This window comes from Varanus komodoensis, unplaced genomic scaffold (genome assembly GCF_004798865.1).
Source record: "Varanus komodoensis strain SLA01 unplaced genomic scaffold, ASM479886v1 scaffold92, whole genome shotgun sequence".
NCBI classification, from domain to species: Eukaryota; Metazoa; Chordata; class Lepidosauria; order Squamata; family Varanidae; genus Varanus; species Varanus komodoensis.
Genome location: NW_025336624.1, coordinates 703,748 through 729,739, shown reverse-complemented (window position 1 = coordinate 729,739; position 25,992 = coordinate 703,748). Strand labels below are relative to the sequence as shown.

General features: G+C 40.0%; 1 protein-coding gene across 1 annotated transcript; it reads right to left on the bottom strand.

The window, feature by feature from the left end:
- MEIOC (meiosis specific with coiled-coil domain) lies at window positions 1-25,888 on the bottom strand. Its single transcript, XM_044418701.1, has 8 exons — window positions 25,849-25,888; window positions 25,443-25,588; window positions 20,326-20,486; window positions 17,107-17,211; window positions 14,778-16,629; window positions 5,360-5,494; window positions 2,415-2,595; window positions 1-258 (listed from the first exon to the last, which is right to left on the bottom strand). The coding sequence occupies exons 1-8, from the start codon at window positions 25,886-25,888 to the stop codon at window positions 29-31; spliced, it is 2,850 nt and encodes a 949-aa protein (XP_044274636.1). The 3' UTR covers window positions 1-28.
- Window positions 25,889-25,992: the final 104 nt, after the last annotated feature.

Sequence of the window (25,992 nt, the reverse complement as noted above, 5' to 3'; positions counted from 1 at the left end):
TTCATCCATGTCTTATCCATTTTTCCCCTCAGTGTTTTTTGGGTTCTCCTCTCTGGATTGTAGAACTGCCATTATTCACTTGTTCATATGGCTTATCCTCAGGCTGGACTAGCTCTTGTAAAGTTTTCTCCACCTCAACTGGTCCAGAAGTAAAGGCTGTTTTTGGCAAGGTCATCTGGAGAGCACACCACAGTGTAGTGCGAGCTTTGCGTGTGGCTATGCACATCTCTTTAATAGCCAGTGCAAGAGCAAAAACATCTGAGATGGAGGGAGAGGGAAGACAGTTTATGAATGCTTATGTATTGTTCAAAATCTCTACCACTGAGAAACTACATGATTATTTTCTGTTCACTTCAGTGAACTTTGTGCAAGATGCTTCAATTGCAAGATACCAGAATTGTAAATCTCTCTTTCCCCTACACCAAAGGAATAGAATCCACATGGAACATTGTCTTTGTTCTTTGTCCCATGCTGTCCTTATGGGATCATGTGACAGAAAAATCCCCTCTATGAATAGTGTAGGGTTGTTTCTTCCTGACAGGTGATCAGGCTTACCATGGGTTGTCCCCCACTCAGACCTCCCAGAGGTATTCTAGGGATCTCTGTAACAAAAGTTATCTTGTTTTCTTTCCCTTGTGGCCCTTTTTGCAGTTGTCACAGCTTTCCCCCACCTTTGGGTAAGGAATTCAGTTTTTGTGATCTCTGAACTGACAGCCCCTCCGAAGTGCCCAAGCATGTGTGTGTGTTTTTTTCCTTTTCTGGGTTGGAAGTTCAGGAATATACAATGTCAGCTATCTGAAGTGTGAACTCTTGCCTGATTAATGTTTTGGTAAGTTAAAGCAGTCAGCAGCCATGGATAAAATATTTCATCCAGGCTTGAAATATTTTGCTTTCACTTGAAAGCTGAGATCTTTACTTGCAAAAGCGGGTGGCAAGTATATCACCCAATTCTCAGCAAGATCATCTTGACAGTCCAGAGTGTTCTTTAGCTTTTCCATCTAGGAAAAGCTAAAGAAAGAGCATCTAGGAGCTTAGAAAAGTGGAAAAGTGCAACCCACCCCTCCTACTGGAGTACTTCCTTTTGACAGCTTTCTTTTCAAACATGGTTTTTTGGCAGTGTGAAATAGTTAAAAAACAATACACATGTAGCCACAACTATTGGAGGAAAAAACAAGTTCTCTCACCTATTAAAGGAGTTTGTGGGGAGAGGGAGGAACCACATTTGCTGCTAATATGGGTAGTGATTATGTCACTAACTTTGTAAAGCATTTGACACTGAATGCTGTTTCCAATCGGATGGACAACTTCAGGCTTGGGAGCCAAATCTGAGCCTACTAGGGTTCCAATCCAGTGTTCCACAGGTGACACCCTCTCTTCCTCGCACCCACCAATCACTTGTGGGCTTCCCAGGTTCCCCTTCCCTCTCCATTCCAAAAATGTAGAAAGGTCTCTTCTAAGGCTTAGTTCCTTGTAGAAAGAACATTAAGCTATGATTTTTATTTAGTATTTGTAGCATTTTGCCTCTGGTGCTGCCCACTACTGGAATTGAATTTGGCTTTTGGACTGAAAGGAGTTTGCCAACCCTGTTTCATGATGGTCAGAAGGAACCAAGCACAAAAAAGGAAGTATAATTTTATGTTTATCAGGGTACATGATGCAATACCATATATTCTTTCCTTAATTCCAGAAGAAGTCCTGACAGAAATTTTTACAGGAATTGATCTGTCATTCCAAATCTGAACCAAAACACCTGCATAGCCTTAGGGTTTGTGATGGTGCTAATTTAGCAATCACCAGCAGTATATGCGAGATAAAATATTTATTTGTTGGGGCACAATCAGTAGATGATGTCTGGGCAGCCACAGGAAAAGGCAAAGTCCCTGCTGTGCCCACAGGAAGGCTTCCAAAGTGGGGACTCTGCCATTTGGACAGCTATCCCAATGCCACCACAGTTATTTCCATCTTGGGGACAGGTATGAGAATGGGATGAGGAGGAACAAGGCAATGCCAATATCCACCAAATCCTGGAAATCCTTTCTTCTCATGAGGAAAAAGAAAACATTCAGCTAGCCAAAGTTGGCCATCTAAATCTTTTTGAGGGTAAAGGCAGATTAATCTTCACCTCTGCACTCCTCCTACACTTGACTGGCTGCCCATCAACTTCTATGTCTTTATGCAAAAACAGTTACTCCAAAGAAGTCTTGAAGAAACCTTACAGAATCCAACACTACATTGGGAATCTATTATTAAATATGCAAACTGTTTTCTCAGTGTCAGCTGTCTAAGTTGCAAAGTAATATTAAATGTGTCTCCTTTCCCTGAGGCAGAACCCTTATGCTGCCTCAAAATGGGAGGGAACCTAGCCTGTTCTAGCTAGAGAATAACCTTTAAAACATTTTTTTTTAAAGAGGCACCTCTGTCATCTTGACACCGGGGGGCTCCTTGTCTTTGCCGATGTGAAGCATTAACAATTTCATCCTTTCTACGGGACTGCACAATGTGAATTGCTTCCAGGTGCTTATCAAGGGCAGTGGAAATATTAGCATGAAGAGGAGAACTTCGAAGACGTTCCATCTTTCCCAGAAGAGTCACAACCTACAAGTGTAAATGGACAAGAGTTTTCAACAGTCAAGAAAAAGTCACCTGTAAAGTCAAGTCAACAGTGAGAAAGCTGTTCCGCATCCAAACACCACATAACCAGGTTCTATGGGCCCTACACTTCTTTTGGCTTTGTATTTTTTTCAGACAAAACAGCACAACATTCCCACTGCAAACTGTTCTGTGACCTAAATTTATTTTCAAATTTGAGAAAATGGCATAGATAGAATCTGTTGCTCAATGAAAAAAGGTTAAAAACTTTACAAAGCATGCCTTACTGGATTATGACCTCTGATTTCACAGCATTTGCAATTATATTGTCAGGTATTTCCTAAAGGAAAATGTATTATTTTGTGACACAATTGATGGAAATCTTGAGGAGGAGAATCACACTATCATCTAGACTTGTACCATTAAACACCAATGTTGCAAAATGGCGAATGAAAGATCTTATCTCAATTAAGCTCAATCTTAATCAGAGTTTACAACCTTTTGGAATATATATATGAGGTTCACAAGCAATGCTGACTAGTCAGTGAACAGACTGGCACTTCACTGACTTTAACAGGACTGCAAAGTTAATGTGTTGCAGATTTTACTATAGCAAAGGGTTACTTAGTGGCTAGTTTCAAGAGAGGGGAGCAAATTCAAAATTGACCTCTAAGTAGTTACATCTTTGTCTTTCATGGCAGTTTTGTAATTCCTGTGTATGTCTATCAACCAAAACTAATTACCAAGGAAAAATATCAGTGATTGATTGATGTTTTCCTTACACACGACCCCAAAATCAGTAAGTGTTTTAGACGTGGTCATCAAATTATATGTAAGGCCCATTTGGGAGAAGCTAGAAAATATTTTCTCAGAGAAGCAAGATTTCTGCCATGTTAGATGAACATATGCCCCTACTATACATTGCTGTCTATAGATTTGCAGGCTGCATTCAGTTCAATATCTTTTTGTCCTTGGTACAATTTTTTTGAATATGGATCATACACTGTCAAGAATTCAGGAGTTGTATGATTATTCTAATATATGTGTCAGTCACTTCAGAGGACAGTTTGTCAAAAACCACTACTGTGAATAAGGGAGTGTGATGGTTACTTACTCACTCCTATTTAATTTGTATCTTGTTCTCACATAATGCTAACTTACCCTGGCAATAAGCCATAGTGGACCGGTCAGACAACTCATGGTATGTCAGACAGACCATGGTTTGTTGGTCCCCTCCCTCCCCCTCAGTCCTCCAAAGGGTATCCCAGAGGACACCACAGCAGGACCAACTTGTCTTCCACCTCCCTGCCATGATCACAAGCTGTTTTGTCTCACCACAGTTTTTTTTACATTTTACCCATTTTTTTCTGGAAATTGCATACCTTACTTGACTTTATGATACATACTTTGACAGTCATTGATAGACCTTTCAAGGTGCCTAGGCAGCACCCATAGAGGGGCTGTTGATGACTGTTAGAAACCTTTTGAAAAAAAGTTTATGCAAAATTGTTTGCATATATGTTTAAAAAAAACATGTAACAAGAGGCAGTGTACATAAGTGGGTTTGCTGTCAGTGGCTTTTGCTTTTAATCAACAACCTATAATTTTCTTGTTCATAGGTCGATGAGCACGACTGTGAACCTGGGGAAGTACATTGTTTAGGGGCTACAAAACCCATTGACTAACCTAACAACAATCCATGAACTAACTGCTGGGTTGTCTAATCTCCAAGTAATCTATTGGTTTGGGTTTGCATGTTATGTGTGACAACATAAGAATGAGTTACTGAATAAAAGCCTAAAAGTGGATGGAAAGCACACTCTTTCCTGCTTGTGCATGACAACCCATAGGTTTAGATCATGGGTTGCTGTTATGTACAAAGTCCTACACCAAACAACTAGATACACTTTTTTAACCTTCCTGATTATTCTACATTCCACTTTCTCCCCAAACACCAGCAGCCTATTGCACAGATGAACATGCAGATATACTAGTGTGTAGCCTATTGCTGTATGTGAAAATCTGTGGATAGGGTATGAACCCAATATTGGCATTAGAAGAAGCCTGAAATAGGAAACTTCTGGCCACTTTCTAAAGCTACACACAATTATTATCAAAATAAATACTCTTTCCATATCTGATCATCAAGAGGGACAAGTAAGGGTCATCCACTAGTGCCTATTTAGTTCCCCCATATCTTAGCTAACAGGAGTGAAAGAAATCATTTCCCCCATTCCCTGGAATGTCACCTTCTGCCCCAAAGTCAGCTTTCCTCTTCTTAGGCTGGGTTTCCAATGCAGTGTCCATGGACACCATTGTCCTACTATCAATTCTCTTGACACCTACCAAGCTCCCTGCCCACTCAATTTAATTTTAAAAAATGCGGATGCTGACATGCAAATTGAATTTCTGTCCTTCAGCACCATCTTTAATGTGTGTTCAAATTGTGTATGGAGCTTAGACTTCATCTCTGCAAGTTGCTTTCCTTCTACACTGTTTTCTCGCTTGCCAAGCCCATTAGGGCAACCATTTTATGCACTGGCAAGCAAGCCCCGCATGCTAGCTATTTTATAGGAATGCCCATGCAATTCCCCCAAAATTCCAAATGTGCCCACCAACACATAGGTGCCCGTGAGCTAGGGTCAAGAGAGTCTGATATCGAAGCAATACATATGCCAGTTTGGGGAGCATCAATGCTATCATGACCTGCATGTGCAGCAACTTATAAAACCCAATCAAAATAAGGTATTTTGACATTTGAATAATTTACTCTGGCTTGTTCTCGTAACTGATCCACAATTAAACGATCAACTCTGGATGGATTTGATGTCAGTCTGGGAATTGGTGTGTTGTTAGTGCTGGAAACCTTCTTTCCAGGGTAATTCTTGGCAAGAGCTGATTCAGTCTGAAAACGACAACATAATTTGTCATGTTAGGATAGTAAATTGTTCTTTTTCATTGTAAATTTGTTCACTCTCTTTTTCTAGGACACAAATTATGGTATCATCACCAAAGGATTCCAGCATTTAGTTTGTGAAGTCAAGTCCAATTTTCACAAACTAAAAAATAAAGTCTTGGTTCCTTACCTCAAAACTGCAAACCTCTACAACCTATTTCTAATTGTGACAATCTTAGATAGTCCAAAGCTCATTGAGTTGAATACACTGCAGGTGAAAACTGATTATTTTCAGTACTTGTATACCGTTTCATATGGATTCTGGAATGTTGGACAGTAAAAAGCTAAAACAAACAAAAGAATAAAAGCAATATATTAAAATAAGGTAACACTAAAACCATGCCTGGTAAGCAAGGAAGGCTTTTTGGAATACAGATCGCTTCAGCAAGTGCCAAAAACAGCACAACATTGGTGTCTGCCTGACCTGTAAAGGCAGGGAATTCCATAGAAATGAGGCTACCACATTGAAAGCTCTTCTCTTGGTGGACTCCATTCAGACCATTGGTTGATACGGGACCACCAGAAGAATATTCTCCAATGAAAATAAAAAAGCAAAGTTAATAATTTTATCCTAATGTTTACTGTTGTTCTCTCCACCGAATAAGAAACAGAATTACGCAAAAATATACTATTCTGATTCATATGCATTTCACCCAAAATCTTCAGAATGTATCTTCTGATACAAAAACGTATTCAAGCTCAGAAGCATTCATCCTCTTACGTTAATGCTGATTAATACTACTATGATATGTTACCGAGGAAAACAGCGCTCAGGTAGAGAATGGAATAATGGGATTTAAATCATTGAGAACTGCTTTTTTCCTGCCATAAAGCTAAACAAAATCTTCAGAAACACAGGCTGAAAAGTCCACTACGTTGATGTGGGGACAGAAAAAAGGGTCATCAGCAGACCATGGGTTATCGACTGAAAAAGAGAATATAGCTAGGAGTAGAAACTTGAACACTGAAGCTTTATTTTTTAAGAAGTTGTTTGCTAGATTTCTAATCTACTCAATGAAAACTTCACCAAGCAAATAATGTAATTTAAGTACAAAAAAGTAATCAAACCATACAAACAAATATTATTAAAATTTTAGACTAGGAATGCTAACAACCTCAGTGAACAGTCTATGTGGAAGGAGGCACATGGCAGTTCAGGACCTTATAAAAAAGCTACAAAACCTTGATCATAGTAGTAAATAGCAAAAAGTGTGATTCTTTCAGCACTGGTATAATATTTGCACAGCAAGATGAGCCACTAAACATTCTTGTCACTGCATTTTTACAGTAGCTTTTGCTTCCAGGCTGACCTGAAGAGCATCCACAAAAAAGGGGTTTCAATAATCCAATGTAGCATTTACCATGCACTAGGGCCAAACTATCTCCTTCTAAGGAATAGGTGAAACCAAAGTTGATAAAGGCATTCCTAGCCAAGAAAGTTATTTGTTTCCAGTGACAAAGATGAATCAAGCACTAGGGTTGCAATGAAGCTACAGGGATTGTGACCTCCTTCAGCTCGCATACATCTACTTGTGTTCAGTGCGGTCTCAGAAAGTGAACCTAGCCAAGCAGTCAGCAACCTTCTTCCACAATATGTGCAGCACAAATGAAAGTTGCAATTCACCTGTGCAGAAGAGGGATGCCACCTGTGTAGTATTCACATGAGGCTCAATTCTTGCTAAGCACCATGTGAATAGTACATTTGCTATTAAGTTGTATTCATGACCAAGAGAAGGCAGGCCAGCATCTGGGTAGCCAAGATGCTGAAAATACCATCTTGCTGAAAATTCCTAAAACATTCTTCACACGTCCCTATGAAGGAGCATCCCCAAGATACGAATTATACTAATTTACAACAGAGTATTCCATTCCTTTCAGCCTGAGGGCCAAATTAAATTTCAGAAAAGCTGTGCAGAGCCACTTTTCAACAGAAAGTGGTGCCAAAGGCAAAGGGACCAGATCAAAACACCTGTCTATTTCAGCATAACGCTTTTGCTGCCAGTAGTTAAGCCTAAGGAAAGTTATTTCAACTTTTTAGAATGCGATAAAACTTCACAAAAGCCAAGAAGAAACAAAGAGTGGGTGAGGGAAAGGGGCCAGAGATAAGAGGTCTGGCATTTGGGAACCCTAGAGTGATACAGTAGGAAACCAGGGAGACTGGATATAATTTTGCACTCTTGCTTTAAGGGAAGTGCAATCTCAAGAACTATTCATCACCAAAACTGTCATTGTGTCAAGGATGGGGTCCTAGAGAGAAGGCAGGGGAAAGGAATTCCCATGTTATCTCCAATTTCTGATCAAGGATAACTCCACACTATTCGCCCTCCCAAATGGAAGGCAAACAGTGTGAAACAAGGATATCTTTGTTAGCTTCAATCAGTTCCCTGTGCCTCTCTCTCTATGAAGGGGGTAAGTGGGTGGGGCTACATTCCAACATAGGAGGTGTGGGGCTTTAAGGTGTGTACTACACCCTTGAAATCATCTGGCTCACTGGCTTGGTCCATGGGAGCAATCTGAACCCCCAGTCACTTCCAGGAGGCTCCAAGTGCTATTAGTCAACAGAAGTATTAATCAAAATTCTGGCTTTTCTCTTTTAATAAATTTCTGAGATGAAACAAAATGAAGTAAGTACTGGGAAATTTGGACCCTCATTCTATAAACAAGGCAGGTCAATTATATGAACCCCCACTTGGATCCACACCTTAAAACAGTGACAGGATTTTGGAGTGTCAGAGAAGAGCAATGATGTAAGGAGGACTGGCGTACAAGGCAGATAGGCTGGCGTACAAGGCAGATTGCTCAAAGTTGAAACCCCAGACTAAAAGGCATCTACCCTCTTCAGGCGTAACAGTCACATCAGCAGAAGAGAATTGATATCTCTAATGGTGACGGGGCTAGAAAAAGTCCTTAAGGCAGCACTGGTAGATGAAGGTGACAATGGCACAGAATTTTTTATGGAGACTTGTACTGATGCTCAAGCTAACTCTAGTTAGTGCTGCATAAAAGGAGGCAAGAGTAAACCACTTCTGAATTTGCTTACCTTGAAAACCCTATAAAAATGCAAAATGAAACAGGAAATACTGCCAGAAGATGAGGACCCCTCCCCAGGTTGGAAGGCACTCCACTAGCTAGGGAAAAGCAAAGGACAGATACAAATGCACAGTGGACAAGTACACTGTTGCTAATGATGCAACCAGTTCAAAGCTGAAAGGAAGTCTAGTGGCTGGTGAGCACAGAGGCAAAAGAAAGTCCAATGCTGTGCAACACATACAATTGGAACATGGAATATGAGAAAGGCAACCTGCAAGACATGGAGCACTTAAAGATGGTAATGTTTCATGCAAGAGAACTAAACTGGACTGGAATGGGACATTTGCAGTCAGATAAACACAAAGGGTTCCTATTCCAAAAATAACAAATTCAGTAGAAACAGAGTGAATCTAATACTGAGGAAAGATGTAACACAGACAGTAAGGGGCTGTAATGCAAAATCCCATGTTGGAACAGAGTAATGTCAATCAGAATTGGTGGAAAAATTATCAACATAACCATCGTTCAAATATACATTCCAAAAACAGATCCTGAAGAAGAAAAATTTTAAAAAAATTATGTAGACATCCAAGAGGAAATTAATCACATACCAAAAACATGCTGATAACTCTAGGTGACTGGAATAAAGTAGAAAACAAAGCAGAATGAAATGTGTGAGAATTTGGCCTAGGGTGTCAGAAACAAATCAGAAGACCAACTTATCGAATTCTGCAAAGCCAACAATCTGTTTATTGCAAATACATACTTTAGGCAACCCGTCAGACAACCATACATGTGGACATCATGAGATGGCGAATATAGAGATCAAATAAACTATGTAATTGGAAGGAAAAGATGAAGTTGCATTTCTGCTGTCAAAACAAGAGCAGAAACAGATTGTAGTTGTGATTGTGGCTTTGCTATTTTTTACTAGCAAAAATCAAAATCAAGCTGAAAAATGGAAGCCTTGTGCCAAAATGCAACTTATACTCCTATTCCTGAGGAATTTAAAGTCCACATAAAGAACAGATTTGCATTACAGAATTCACTTGAAAATAAACCAGAACTGTGGACTGAAACCAGAGACCCTATTAGGGAAGAATATCAAAAGACAATTCCTGTGGAAAAAAGAAAGAAAATGTCTAGATGGATGGGTCAGCACAGCCAAAGCAAAGGGGCCAGCAGCGTGAGCCAACCAGGGAACCACAAACCACTGCAAAAAGAAAAACTGAAATTCCATATAAGCATGTTCATTGTGTGTTCATCTTTTATATGGTCATGCCTTCATGGTATAACTGAGAAACCAGTTTGCTCAATCCAGTTGCAACCAGTTGCACATGGAAAAATTATTGGAAAGGATTATTTGGGTCTGATCCAACCAGACTAAATCAAACCTTTGCACTCATGGTTGTCTGCTGCAGAAGAAATATGCCACAGAAAAAAGGAAAACCAAGGCAAACAATTTGACTCCCAGGAATGCACAGTAGAGGACTGGGTTGTATCTTTAATACTGTCAACAACATCCAAAATCATCCCTTTGAACCTACATTATCTTGCTCCAGCAGCAAACTGCTGCAAAGCACCCAAAGCCACCTCTTTACATAAGCTTCTCCACTAAAACCACCTTCTCCATAACACAGTGAAAAATAACACAGTGCAGAAATCCAGAGCAAGTTCTGAGAATCCCAAATCCACATTTTTTCTGCTTAACATCCCTTAACATTTCATAACACTGAAAACCATAAGAGAATAACAACCAATTTTATCTGTTTCTAATAAAAAAAGACTGGATTACTCAGAAGTAAGCATGAAAGAGCATACCTGTTATGATAATAAAATATTTTGCAGTGAGCAAAGGGTGATGTGGGTGGATAATAAAGTTGTTGGGGGAGAGGAATTAACAAAGAAAATAATCAAATACCAAAAGGAGGCTTTAAGGGATGACAAAATAGGGAAAAAATCCAAAAGGGACTTAACAAAAACATTAAAATGAACTTTCCTCCACCTCCACTTACAAATACTATTCAAGAACCTACCTTCCTCTGGTGCAGTATGTTTTCAATGAGTTGCCCTTGCGCCCTCACACACACACACACACACAGAGCTACCCCATTCACACAAAACCCACACAGAGAATTGTACAAATCCCAGAAAACAAAGAAAGCATCATAAAATAATTTGTAGACTACAAAAGACAAACATCTTTTTAACAAGAGAACCATCATAGGTTATGTCCCCTGAGAATTTTTCCCACACACTTTAAGTAAAATTCCACCATGCCTCACAGATACTCAAGCACAATGGTAGGTAGTGCCCCTCTTCCTCCCATGTCTTCTTCACTTGGTCTTTCTCTGCTATTGGGAGAAAAAACTGGCCAGTGCTTGATTTTTTTTTTCATTAGCTCCAGAATTTTCCAAGGGATTAATGTCAGACAAATTGTTTGTAATTCTCAAGATCCCATTCCTTTTCCTTTTTTGAAGATAGGGGCACTAGCCCTCCACCAGTCACCTGGTACTTCATACACCTTTCATGACTTCTCAAAGATAGTGGTTCTGAGAGTTCTTTGGACAGTTCTTTTCTTACTCTAATATGCAATTCATCAGGCCCTGAAGATCTGAAGTCATTCACAGAAATAAAGCATTGCTTGACCATTTGTTTATTAATCTCAAGTTTCAACCCTGCTCTTTCAGTTTGTACTTCATTTCCATCAGAGGGGGGCATAGACCGGTTTTTGGGAGCAAAGTGAATTAAAGAATGGAGCACTTCTGCATTTAGTCATCTGTTATCAATTTGCCCTTCTCATTGAGAAGCTGAACTAGCATTTCTTTTCTCTGTCTTTTACTGTGGAGAAGGCTTTTTTAAAAACAAAACAATACAAAAAGGTTGAGCTGTCATTTGTGAAGACAGCTATTGCAGCATGGTCAGTCTGGTAGATATTGGGCAGGCCAGAGGGTCTGCTGCTCATATCCACCAGGCACACAAGCAAGCACCCGCGCACACACACCATTTGCACACAGGTTTCTTAAGTACAATGGCAAGGCTTCATGCAAAGCTCCAGGAGACCATCCTTTACAGAAGGGAGCAGTTTTGCTCTTTTTGCAGCAGGGTGGTGCTTCCAAACTTGGGAAAACCCGTGAAAGAAGGCAAATGTGTCCCTTGTAAAACATACTAATACACCATCCTTTATAAATGCAGTGGTTTATTGTCTCGTGCATACCCAGCCCTAAAATAAATTATAGAATACAGAGAGTGAAATACATACAGACAGATAGAAGGGATGTGGAAGAAAACTGTTTTATGCAGAAAATCCCTTGTGCAGATTCCCTTGTTTCAGCTTCCGAGTTCCTGGCAAGCACGCCCAGCCATTATTCTGCACCCACCACTGCAACCAGCAGCAGTAAGCAGGGAAGGTTAGTTGACAGGAATGGAGGCCAGCACACCTGCTTGTTGTGCCCTTTTTCCACACCTGCAACCAAACTAAATGCTCTTCCAATCACACAATGTGAAACTATACACAGCAGTGTTTTTGTTTTATCCAGTGTAAATGTACATGGCCCTAATTTGGATTAGGACCGCAGTGCTCCAGGAGAGTTCTCCAATCTTTCCCCACCCATCTTCATTCCAAAATTTTCCCCCACCACCAAACCTGGGCTGAAAAGTAGAGGGAAATGCTTCCATTTACTACAACAGAGACTTTGCTGCCACCACAAGATGGGTGGAGGGAGAGGTTTAACACCCCATCCCAACCCATGAAGTTACAGTCTGAATCTGAGCTGTGCATACTTATACTAAGCAAAGTATTAAAAAATTAATGTTAAAAAAATGAAAAAACTTCCACCCCATATAGTTTCACTATGTGCCCAGAAGGAGTTCTGAGGAACTGCAGCAGCCCATTTCCAGGGCTTCACAATGGAAAGGTATAGTTGAGCCATCCAAACATGTTTAGGTATGTGGCTAAGTAACCACACTGATGTTTTATCCATCAGGAAGGACAGGTTCCTATTCTGACAGGCCACTGTCCTAAATGGCAAAACAACAAACAAAACAAAAACAACAGCAAGAACGAATATCAATACTTTATTTCTAAAGGCCAGTTGGACAGGTCTTTGCCTTGTTCTGTTGTATATGCAGAAACATTATTATTGATATTAATACTCCTGTCAGACCAGACGTTCTTTCCTGGTCTGCAGCAATGGCAATGGTATCAGCAGCATGTTGAATCAAGAAATGGAAGATGGTAAATGGGGACTCATCAGTTGTATTTTTTTCTAACATGGTGGGGGTTCTTTGCCACTCCAGCACCTTGATTCGATAGCCAGAGCTTGTGGAGAGATGCTTTGCTTTTCTTACTAGAACCCTGCGGTTCCCCAATTAGTAATATGACACAGAACTGCACCAACACAAAGAGTTAGTTGCTTTTATGGTGACTGAAGCCAGAAAACTTTATGCTAAAAATTGGCAGTTACCATAAAAACAATTAGAAAAGATGTGAGATCTTGCTAGAAAGTTAATCTGTTTTTTATATTTCAAAAAAGAAAGACCTTAATCTTTAACTGCATTTTGATTATAAGAGGTCACTCTGCTCCAACAGATTCCCCCCTCCTTCTGTACTTGCAATTGCAATGTTTCATTGATTGTAATTGATGTATTTTAATGCTGTTAGCTGCTTAAAGAGCACTGTTGGGCTATTCAGCTGCACATAAACTTGAAAATAAATAAAAAATATTTTCTTTCATCTTTCTTCATGATTAATGTGTACACTGATCCTTTTCTATATATGCATTTACATTTCTGGTTTCTGTTGTATACATTGCTGTGTACAGTTTTTGAGTTTAATCACTGTTTCACCTTTTGGGCTCCTTTACATTGTACTTGAAGGAAATAAATCCAATCCACAATGTGAGAATTAGTCTTCAGACAGGCAAGAGAATTAGTCTTCAGACATTATTCAGTAGGTATTTGAAAAGGTGTAAAGACTGAACGATCCCATTTATTAACTTAATCTAGTGTTATTCTTTCTGGTGAAGGGCCATAGTTCACTGGCACAGTACATGATTTGCATGCAGATGTCAGGTTCAAGTTCTGGGATCTCTAGGGGTGGAAAAGGCTCCTGGAAAGCTGCTGCCAGTCAGCAAGAACAATACTAAGCTAGTGGTGGGCAACCCATTTAGTGGTAGGTTTCTCACCTGCTGCCTGGCCAAGTGTTGCTCTCATTTTAAGAATCCTGTTCCTAGGAACAAATAGCTTGCACAAAGGAAAGCAAAGAGACACCACTGTGGTGGAGGATAACAGTGCAATTCTTTATGCACTGTTTAGATGTTTCAGTGGGTTCATGGGACTTCTAACCAGGGAAATACAAAAAGTTCTTAAACATGTTCCTTGTCTATATAATCTTTGCTATTATTTAATTTCATTTTTGTGGTGTAGTTAAGAGCATGGGTGCTGGGTTCTAGTCCCTCCTGGCCATGGAGCCAACTGGGTGACTTTGGGCAAATCACAGATTCTCAGCCAACTTATTTCACAGGGTTGTTGTTGTGGATATAAGATTGAGAGCAGAAGAAGTTGAATTATGTAAGCTGCTTTGAGTTCTTTAAAGGAAAAAGGTGGTGTATAAATCTAATAAATAAATAAGTAAATAATATTGATAATTAAGCTTGCTTCTATCCGCTTAGTCCCATAGGGATCCTGTTTTTCTTGATATCCTAGTATAACTGAAATGTTATTTATTGCACTTCTATACTGCTTCATAGCCCACAGGATCTTTGTGTGGTTTACGAACTTAAGACATATAAACAACCAGTAAAATAATCATATTTAAATAAAACAATAAACAATAAAAACCAAGACAATGAGATCAACACTCACTGCAACTATAAGGAAGTTTAAATACCAGATAGCAACAGCAATAATATAAACTATTAAAACAACTCTTTTTTATTAAAATATCTGGAAAATAAAGAAGGTTTTCACCTGGTGCCAAAGCAAGCAAAGATGCCGCCAGGCATACCTCCTTGACAAGCATGTTCCAAAGATGGGGTGCTACTACTAGAAAGGCCCTTCTCCTGGTCACTACCCCATTTACTCTCTTTGGTGGGGGTTCCCTGAGAAGGACCACTTAGGGGCTGAATAGGAACATAGTCATATATAATTTGATATACTGTGTAATATACACCCTCCTAATAAGTATAATTTTTCTTTTTACCTTTTTCCGTTCTTTTTCCAAAGCTCTCCATTGTTCATAACATTCTTCCAATCTAATATGAAGCTCACTGGCTGACCCACTCCGAGTTTTCATTGGCTTTTGAAATCCGTATGTTGGCATGAAGCCTGTGAAAGAATTGTCTCCATACATCATATCATTTAAATAAGGATATAAGTGGCTTAAGTCATCATAGGAGAACAAATCATAGGAATCCATTAAGGGAATGACGGATTGTCCAAAAGGATGGGCGGATTTCAAAGGAAATCTGTTTGAACTAAGCTGTGGGACACTAGAGCTGTGTCTCAAGTCACCCATCATGAAATTGTTTGAAAACCAAGATGTTTGATTGCGATTCACACGGTTACTGACAATATTATTGTCTCCACTTCCTTGTCTGTGACTACTGAAGTGACCCTGAGATTCCAATAAATCTTGGTAAGTGTTCTGTGACAGTCCATCTAAATGTTTTTGTCCTTCTTCAGAGTCATAATGTCCATTCTGAGGCTTAACTTGAAAACTGTGCTTTTTCACATTTTCAATGATGCCATATTGCTGGGAGTAGTTATCACAAAAACCATTTGATGGCTTAATTTTCTTGTCAATAATGGACTCAAAGAGGCTTTCTTCTTCTACTTTACTCAGTCCTTCAGTTTGATTGGCAGACTGAATGCGATCTGCAATACTGCCATCATTGAAATCAAAACTGGAAAATACAGTGGGGGTTTCCTGGCAATACTTCTGAAGCAACAAATTATTGTTTAAACTTAAATTAGCTGTTGACAACTGAGAAAAATCATAAGAATGATTAGAACCTTTTGAACCAGCAGATAAATGATTATTCAACTTCATCAAGGTGCCTTGATTTCGGATAGGGACTGATAAACTGTTTTTAGTTTGCATGTTGATCCACGGTGGCTTTACATTTGTGCCGGATGAAGTAGTTACTGGGTTTGTGGATAAGATATTCCGTGATTTGAAGTATTCTGAATTTTCTGCAGCATTTGTAAAATCGCCACTACCTGGAACGGTCGTGTGAGACTTCAGTGCAAAATCTGATTTTAATGCAAAGTCAGATGTAAATGAGTTTTCATTTGCAAATTGCTTTTCTGACACAAGTCCAGCCGTTTTTTGAAATGTAAAATTCTGTTGGTCTGAAGTGACATCTTCCATTTTCTTCTGTACAGCTGATTTATTTTGAAAAAGTTTAGTATAATTATCTGTTTCTAAGGCTGGTAACTCTGGTGTTCCACTTTGTATTTTCTTACTCTCTTGAATGCCATAATTTGCATTTTTATTATGTTTTACTTTATTGGGGTGAGAATAATCCAGGTATCTGCAATATTCAGCACTTTCACTGTATCTACTAAATTGTGAAAGAAACATTTCAGCTCTCTTTTGGTGCATCTGTGCATCATGTCCCTTGAGACCTATTTTATCTCTTCCATATGCATAAGTTTCTGCACCTGATTCTTTTATTGCTTCCAAAAGAGTGGTTTGCGGGTTAAAACATGCTTTCACATATGAATAGTCTTGATATGGCAGTGCCTTTGCATTTTCATTGGTCTGAACATTGTAACAGCTGACATGATCATTCCTGGAAGGGTACAGCCATTGCTCATCAAGGTCTGTGTTACTAAGACCATGGTAAAGATCATCCACTTTCTGTTGCAAAGTTACAGTACCAGTATGAAGATATTGCTTTTCAGACACTGGTAAAGTTTCTCCACCATAAAAAGCCTGTTGAGCAATGACGCCATCTATTGATCTCTTTGTTTCTAACAGCAGGTCAGGATGTTCTGTAAATCGGGTTGTGCTCACAGGCCACACAGATTTTAAATTGGAGCTGCATGTTCTGTAAGAAGGCAACAGTAAGAGCTGTGTAATTCTTTACTGGTTTTTATCCCATTAAACTATCATTTGCTTTAATTGTAATGTCCCACACCATCACCAATCTCTTCTCAGAGCTGTGACTGACATGCCACACAACTAGAGAAATAAATGAAGCTAGCTCAGGCTAAACATATTGGAAACACAAAAATTGCTCCTTGAAGTCTAAATGCATGTAGTTGGCATATTTCTTATTTAATATGCATCCCTAATATACAATATCTTTAGTAATGTGCAATATGCTTCTTAAAATATTTGGTAAAAATACATGAAAGAAACCAGTCAAAAGTTTTAAGTTTCAGGTACTACGTATCAGTCTCCTTAGCAACAGAAGCATAAATCACAGACTTACACTGTTGACGGATGCAGGATAGCTTTGCAAGGGCAATAAAATATGGACATATACAATATATTACTATTCGATGTCTAATATCATACTAACCCTTCAGCAAAATATGGCTGAGATTTATCTTGTTCTTCCAAGATGTTAGATACCAGTCCATATAAGTCTGTTTCACTGCCATAGTCATTTCTTTCTGTTTGAATCCTAAGGAAAAATAAAACAGAGTAAGTGCTTGCTAAGAATTTCTGCCTAAGTTCAAGTTTATTTTTTGGTCTCTCTTGTTGTTTGCACAGAAGATATAAAGCTCTATCTTGGAACCAATGGTGAAAGCCAGGCTGGACCTGAAGTCCAGGGACAGCAGTTCAGTGGCACTGCATCCCTTCAAATGACAACCAGAGAGTACTAAGTGATGAAGGCATCCAGGAAACAGAAGCAAACTTCATTTAAATCCTGTAATCTTGATAGTTTTACAATTGAAAACTTATCTTAAAATACACAACTGCTCATGCTCAGAAAAAATTTTAAAGTCATGTTTGGTTAGCATATATGGGATATGGGAGCAGTCTGAAAGTATAGAAAGGTAGTTGTTGGAGGAAGAGAAATATTAGTCACGGATTTCATAAGTGAAGTTATCTTCAAGGTCATCTAATGCTTCCACCCAGTCCCTCCTTATATTCACGATCTAAAACTACCTAACTATACCACTGCCTGGAACTACAACTTGTTCTATAATGATCCTATGTGTTTACAGGTCATTGAGAGTTAGTGTGTTCAAGAAGATAAAAAAAATGGATATGGAGCTTGGGACCATAGTCCCATTTACTGAAGGAAAGTGAAAAACCAAGATTCACTTTACTACCACTGTGGTATTACTACCACTCTATATGACTCTGATGCGCCCACAACTGGAGTATTGTGCTCACTTTTGGGCCCCCATTACAGAAAGGATATAGCCAGGTTAGAGTCAGTGCAGCGTAGGACCACAAGGTTGGTGGCCAGTTTGCAGGGGATGGGATATGAGGCGAGACTGAGGGAATTGGGTCTCTTCAACCTGGAGAAGAGGCGACTCAGAGGGGATATGTTGGCAACATACAGGTATGTGAGGGGATGTCACATGAAGATGGGTAGAGAACTGTTCTCCCCTGCAGAGGAAGGCAGGATGCACTCCAACGGAGCAAAGCTCAGGGAACCAAGGTTCCATTTAGAAGCCAGGAAGCGCTTCCTGTGTTAGGACCCCGAGGGTGTGGAATGGGCTTCCACGAGAGGTCATTGAGGCCTCATCGGTGAGGGTGTTCAAAGACAGGCTGGACATGCACATGGTGGGCATGTTGTGAGCAAAGCTGGCTGGAGCCGGGGGTCAGACTAGATGGCCTGGGAGGTTCCTTCTGACTCGTTCTGTTTCTCTGTTTTAAAATCCCTCTATCCAGACAGTTTCAGCTCTCTAGCACCCAAAGACTCATTTCACAGCCAGAAGATTGACAGATGAACAGTATTTTGCTCAAAAAATTTAAAACGTACACTGAAATGCACTCTATCACCCCACAGTTAAGAATTCCTAGAGACTAATATGAATAACTTTCCCCATCTAATTATGAGTGAATTCTACAAATGGTAAGTAATTTAACTTATCTACCTCACTTCAGTTTGGCTGCATCAAGTTTCAGACTGCATGTAATGTGTTCACTTTTTTGGAAGTAACCCCACAGGAGGACCTGAAGGAGCTCAGCTCTATGGACTCTTGAAATTACATAAATATGAGACCAATATTTTTCCATGTACAATCTTGCAAAATGTTTTAAAATGTAATATTTAAAGCTGAAACATCAATTCACAGACGGAAAGCTTACTATCACCAATACTCATTCAGCAGTATCTTGCACATCCTTTTATGTATTATTACTATTGGAACAAGATTCCTTGCCTCATTATTAATAAGAAAAAGTAAACAAAAGCAAACATATCTAAAGGTTATAAAATTATGTCATAATTATAAAAGATGTCAGAAAAGCAGAAGCCTAAAGTAATAGCTGAAGTGCTGATAAAAGGCAGTCTACTAAGGCTGGAGCCCTGAATCACTGGGAAGCCATCTGTCCCACTACCATCCCGTCCATGGGCACTTGCTGAATACAGGGGTCCTGATTATCTCTGTTGTTCCTGATCCCTCTTGATAAACAAGCTTCATCTCCTGCTGCCCCCTGCTTTGAATCTTTCTTTCTGAGGTTTTTTCCTGAAATCAAATTGCCCATCCTCTCCCCAACCATACATCTCTTTTTAAAAATATGAGTCTTGAGGAAACAAAGTCCCTTAAAGACATACAGAGACACTTTACAGCATATTTAAATTAGCATATGCAAGCTTGTGTGGGTTTTGTCCTGTGAGTCTTGAGTCCCAGATCTTTTCAGTATCTAGTACTCCCCATTTAATAGGCTAATGAAATAGAAACACAGAAACTGAGTGTGCCAGAAGGGGCCTCCTGGGCATCTACTCTGACCCCCAGGGCTCCAGCTGGCTCTGCTCATGACATGAAATCAAAGTTTCTGCCCTAATATATATATATATATATATTAATGCCATCTAGATATAGCGATACCTTCAAAATTATCCCTGATCAGGTTTGCAAGAGTCTCAGACTCCCAAAAAATTCATCTCAATGTGACTTTTACAAGCTGAAACTTCCCCTAGCCCTTCTATCAAAGTCCAGTGCCCTCCTCATCTCACAAAGCCACCACCCCCAGCACCCTTACCTACTTTGTGAAGACGTACTCCACTATTCATGTTGCCTAAGCTAATGGACAAAGTAAACTGCATTGCTGTATAAGGCACAATGAACTATGGTTGGTGTGATACTTAAAATCCTTACAGTTGCAGGAGGTCTTCAAATAACTGCACACTTCATCATGCACCCTGACTTTTTTTCCAGAAAACCCTGGATAAAGCCTGAAGAGCACCTACAAAGGTTCATTCATCTGTTTTCCTCATTATTCTGACTAAAGTATGCTACAAATAGATGGGAAGAATGGAACCAGCTAGCCTATAGTTGGAAATCTGCATAATTAGGAAAATCATATAGATAACTGAACAGTTGCATAGCCATATTCTGTATCAAAAGGTTAAAAAAACTCTTCAAAGTTGCTAGTCAATCTGAGAGAGAAGATTATGGTACCTGATACAGAGTTTGGATGGATTCTGACAATAAAGAAAAACCATCCACAAAGTGTTGATTTTTAAAAAGATTTAAGTCGTGTTGATATTACTAACTAATCAAAAGTAACCATATAATATTATTTTCCTATTCAGTTAACAGTTAGACCCATGTACCTGTTCTTTACACTAATCTGAGAACTAGGGGGCTGTTTGGTTTCATCTGCATATGTAGACCATGGGACATAGAAAAGAGAAGAATCGGCATGGTTTGAACATTCAGAAGCTGTAGGAAGTGAAGTACTGTAATTCTGCCGTAAGTCTACATTTTCTTCACTCTGTAGAAAATATAATTAATATAAAATCAGCATTTTACTTATTTTACTGCACAAATGTCATAGCTAGTTTATCAAATGTACAATTTGGTTGAGAAGTACATCATGTTCAACAAGTTATACCAGTGGCACACAGTTAAAGGAATACTATACAGTATTCCTCAGGAATACAGGAAAGGATCTTTCTCCTGCTCAAACTGCCTAAACGTAATTAGGCAGTTTGAGCAGGAGAAATATCCTTTCCTGAGCCTCATGGGCCACACAGTAAAGGAACATAGTATTGCTCACAAAAAATACACAATTACTAGTATTCTTTATTCCTACAACAATTCTATGGTTAATATTTTTTTCATTTCAGGTTCTACCAAAATATAGACCTGAGTAAAAATATAATGTACTCAGATTAATAGTTGAGGTAGTAGTAAGCTATTAATTTGAGAGGTAAGTGGCTTTCATTGTTGATTTCAACATAGTTCAGTGGGATTTTGCGAAGTAGTGGAGATGTTAAACTTGTTGGACTAGGGCAGGAGTACAGATCCTCAGGTTCAGAAGCCAAATCCAGCTCTTCTGGGTTCTCCAGATGAGCATACCCCCTTCTCCTGGTTCCATGTCTGTCCTCCCCACCTCTAGCTGCTTTGGTGGTTTCCTGAATTTTACAATTTTTTTCCCATTATGAAAGGTTGATATTGGTCTCCTAAGACTTAGTTACTGGTTCTAATAAGATTAAGCTAAAATGTGCTGGTGTTTTTAGCCCCATCTCTTTTGCCTTGGCTTTGCAGTGTAGCCCCTCAGTTTTTCTGAAACTGTATTTAGCCCTTGGCTGAAAGCCTATTATACAGCACTCCAAACTACAGAATTCCAAAACTATCTAATTTCATTTATTTCTAAAGCACCCTATGTGTTACCAGTTATACTTCATTTTTTAATTCCACAAGTATAAGTGACTTGTGTATCATGTGATCACAATCTTGTGAACAGGTTGTATGTAAAACATCTGCTGTCCAGGGAACAAAGGATCACATCTTACAATGGAGGCTGCATTGCATGTCTTAGTTCATATAAGGCAATCTTGCATGCCTAAATCCATGAAGGTTATATATGGTTTTGCACACAAGACATTCTTTTTCTATTGTGCACAGCCTTCTCCTGTATCTGCGTTATGAAGTACTGCGGTCTGTTTTCCAAAATTAAGCATAGGAATGCATTTGTCCAAGATCAATGAAGATGAGAACTGAGACATATACCCTAACTTTCCAGGTGGTAGAAATTCCATCAAGCAGCCTGAAATGTTTCCACCTGAGTTGGTCATTATAAGAACATAACCTTGAGAATTAGTGTCGGAGTCTTTTCTCCACCCCCATCTGATTTTCCTCATTCCATTTTCCTTCTGTATCATGTTTTACTTTGTAAGCCCGAGCACAATAATGACTATTGATCTAAGTCATTATGAGAGTCCTTTTGGTTAGAAAGAAGAGCAAAAATGGGTTGAAATAAATAATTAAGGTTTTTAAATTTAAAATGCTAAAATGACTACTCAATTTCCACAGTTGTCCTTTTACATACAGACATAGGAAGCTGCCTTAAACTGAGCTGGTCCATTTAGTCTGGTATTGTTGACATTGACTGGCAGCCGTTCTCCAGAGTTTCAGGCAGGATTCCTTCCTAGTCCTTCATGGACATGCTGAGGATTAAAATCTGAAACCTGTGTGCAAACCATGTGCTCTGCAAAACCCAAAGATGAGTATTTTCCAGTTCTATGTTTCAGCATTATGATTTAGGTGCCTCAGAAAACTGAAGGCAGTCCTGTCACTTCTTGAGGAACTACAGCTGAAAAGGCAAGATTTGATTCTCACTGCCTGAGGAACTACATACAGCTGAAAAGGCAAGATTTGATCCTTACTAGTGTTGCAATCAAACGCCACAGAACCTGTCCCTCTTTAGTTTGTGAACTTTCTCTTGAGCTGAGCTGAACTGAGAGGAAGTAGATGAATGCTTACATAACACTACAACCAGCAACCTTCTTCTGCATCATGTGCAGCACAAAGTAAGTCTGCAAATCATGTGCACAGAAGATGGATGCCACTTGCAAAGTGGTCACATAGGGCTCAATTCCTGGCAAGTGCCACATGACAATGTACTCCAGTCTCTCCCCTGCCAAGTAAGGGCCATCACCATTTATAACGCTTCTCTCAGCTTGCCCTATAGTTAATTTGTCTAGTATTCAGCACAATAAGGTAACTATCATTGTACCATTACAAGAACATAACCAGCCTACTGATCAAACCAAATGTCCATCTTGTTTCACACTATGGCCAGCTGGATTTTCCAGACAGCCCACAAGCTAGTCCTTCCACTCTAGCTACCAGAGTTTACTGGCTTACTTCCTCTGAACCAGGAACTTCAACTTATATAGCTGAACCAGCACATCATTTAAAATAACTCATCACAGTAGAGGGTATAATACTACATTAATGCTGTGTCTTTTCTTAACACCAATATGCTGGTGTTATTGGCTAGAAACATCCTTATCTTTGAGATGTGAAGATTAGGAGTCAAAACAACTATTCACTGAGAATATGTGTTACTTTTATTATGGATGTTTGAAAGTAAGGAAGTCTGAGACTCAAGAGACATTGCCTGAGGCCACCTTGGAAGCTCTTATACACACTCTGAACTCTTTAGAGAACATAGAGCTATCTCTTCTATAAACTCTGAAATAGGTATATCCACATGATTATTAAAGCTACTACATTTAATTTGTTCATGTAAAGGAAGTAAAGTTCAGGTTTGTTGAATTCTCATGTAGCTCTCTTAGAAGTACAGTAAGAACACATGAGAACAGTGGCAAATTACAGGGAATGTATTTTCTCTAGTTCCAGTTCTAAGATGTGGCAGACTGTAAACAGACAGCTGCATTCATATAATGGAGATGTAGACCAAGTCAGAAGCAATAAAGTCATAAGTGTGTAAACAGATCCAAAGTGTGATACTTACTTTAAGATATTACCCTGTTAGCACTGGTAGAGAAATCAAATGAGAACAATTGCTAATGCAGTTCAGATACAATGTTTATTATGAAGTCAGCATAATCAAATAAAACCACACTACTGACATGTTATTTCATGATGCTTATCCTCTACTATATTTCTGAAGGAAAATTATCTAGAACAAAACCAAAAACTGACTGAACCTGCAATTTGTAGCAATCATAGAAGGAGCTGCAACCTGTCATGATAACGTTACTGAACACATCCGTCAGTCTTCCAGTGGACTCTGCACTATTCAAATAGCTGCTGGTGCCTCTGAAAGCTACTTTAGGCTGAGACAAACACAATAAAAGTAAAAAGAAATACAATTAACCCACATCTAGACTGTTTACTTTACACTTTTTATTTTATTTAGTTAAGTCTGCCTATATACTCCACTATACTGAATTTCAGGGACCAGCCGATTTAAAGACCTCCCAGTTTCTTCCTCATGTCAAGAAGGCAAGTTCCATAGTGGCTTTTGCACAGTCCAAAAACTGTGCCAACTCTGTTAAAATGTAAACAGAAAGTTTTCATGCTCCCAAGTGCTGAGGTGGCACTGAAATCAATTACCCCCCCCCAAAGACATTTCAGCTTTCATTTAAATATAAATTTACACCACTGAGTATAGACCAAAGTCACTTGAGTCAAACATTTCCCACAATGGGAAAACCAGATTCGTCTACTGTGAAGTGACAAGAAGTCTCAGAAAAAGCATGAATGGAAAAGCAGTTAGTTCAACGCAACCAAGAATGTTGGTATTCCAAGGATATGCTAAGAGTTTAGTTGCCAGATCCTTTAATTTTACACTCTGTCCTTATCTTCTTTCTGTTTTCTTGCTGAGACTTTACATGACTACCAAGCTGCTTCAGATGATGCTTTTACAGTGCTGTTACTTTTTTTACTAGGAGTCCAGACAATAATATCTTGCACTCATAACCCTTGTTTCCCCACCCTTTTTCCCCTTATGACAAAAATATCCATTAAAGAAAAAAGATGGAATCGCTGCATAATACCTTCTAAGTGGTAGTTCTAGTTCAGACATATCTATAAGCAATTCAAGCTCTTCTATTTTTGTGCTTCTTTCCCCTTCTCTACTAGTCTTTATGCTTACCCCTGTTTACTCCTTTTCTAAATTGCTCTGAGATCCATTTTTTCCTTTAATGGATTTGCCACAGGAAGCAAAAAAGCCATGACTGGTGGGCAAAGAGAATTTCAGGTGGCAGGTGGGTCGGCTGGACTCCTCTAAAACTCCATGAATGAGGCATGATGGCGAAATGAAGGTATCCCTGGGAAGTCCAGCCGCCTCAAGAAAACCCCCACCACCTAATTCCCCTTCAGCCTTTCCCTGTCCTGAACACTTCCTCCCCACATCCTTCTCCTTGCCGCTCAGTAGGGCGCCTATTCGACCCCGAGACCGAACCACTCCCTCAGCATCCTCTAGACGCACTTCCCCCATCTCTGTCCACCTCAGCCTACCACCCTATCATCACTATGCTTCCTGCGTCGCTGACGCCCCCGGTCCCCACCTCCATCCCCTTCCCTACACAGGCTTAAGGGCGTTTTCGCTGCCACTCTTCAAGAGGAACCAGGTCCCACAGAGAGACGCCGTGGGGCCCCCGCCATGACCGGGGGTACCGGGGCCGGCACTGACGGGGGGAGGGGAGGAGAGAAAGCCCGAGCAGCCGTTACCAAGCCTGACAGACGGGGGAGGGCGGGAGCCAGCGAAGGAAACGACTCTGAGGGGTTCTCCCCCCTCCCCGCTCATTCCACCACGGCATTGGCCGTCGCGGACAACAACTGAGCCAATGAAAAGCCGCCCCCTCCCCCCAGGTCCTCAAGTCTGAAGGCAAGTGAATGATGAGGAAGATACTGACGGCACTTTACGACAACAACCTGAACTCAGGAATACCAGTAGAGGGCGCCCCATCACCTCTCTTCCTTTGCTTCCTGAGCCCCTTCCGCGCCAATGGGTGATCAGTGCGGGCTCTCTCCGCAGAAATGAACCAGTCAGGATCCTGTACGGCTCATCGCCTCCTCGCCATCCTGTGCTCTCGGTCCCGTCTCCCAGCCCGGCCCCTTAGGCGGAGCAGCTCTCCCCCGCCTCGGCCTGTCTCTCCTAGCACGCGATTGGACGCGGTGTCGCCTACCCAATGAGTAGCCGGGCGATGGATTTGTTCACCCGGAGATAGGCAAAAGGCAGTTGGAATAGTGTCAGCCTTTTTTTTCCCGCTCAAAAATAAATACAAGAACAGTCAGTGAGGTGCAGGATGGAGGAGGTTACAGAGAACGGGACAAGCTGAAAAGCAGAATGCGATGTGCTATTAAAGAGAACACACCTCCGAGATAGTTGGGTTTCTCAGCTCCTTGATAAACCATTTTTCCACCTTGGCCTTAAATAAGAGGTTGTTGGTCCAGCATATAGCCCTGGATTCATTTAGTCTTTCAGAACAAAACTGCCGGTCTGTTGTGTGGCTTCATAT

Excerpts from the sequence above, each read along its gene's own strand:
- MEIOC (XM_044418701.1), bottom strand. The coding sequence starts at position 25,888 with ATGGTTTATCAAGGAGCTGAGAAACCCAACTATCTCGGAG. Across the intron at positions 25,589-25,848 it reads GAAACCCAACTATCTCGGAG|GGGCCGGGCTGGGAGACGGG; the intron begins GTGTGTTCTCTT and ends GCTCCGCCTAAG. Across the intron at positions 259-2,414 it reads CCGGTGTCAAGATGACAGAG|ATGTTTTTGCTCTTGCACTG; the intron begins GTGCCTCTTTAA and ends CCTCCATCTCAG.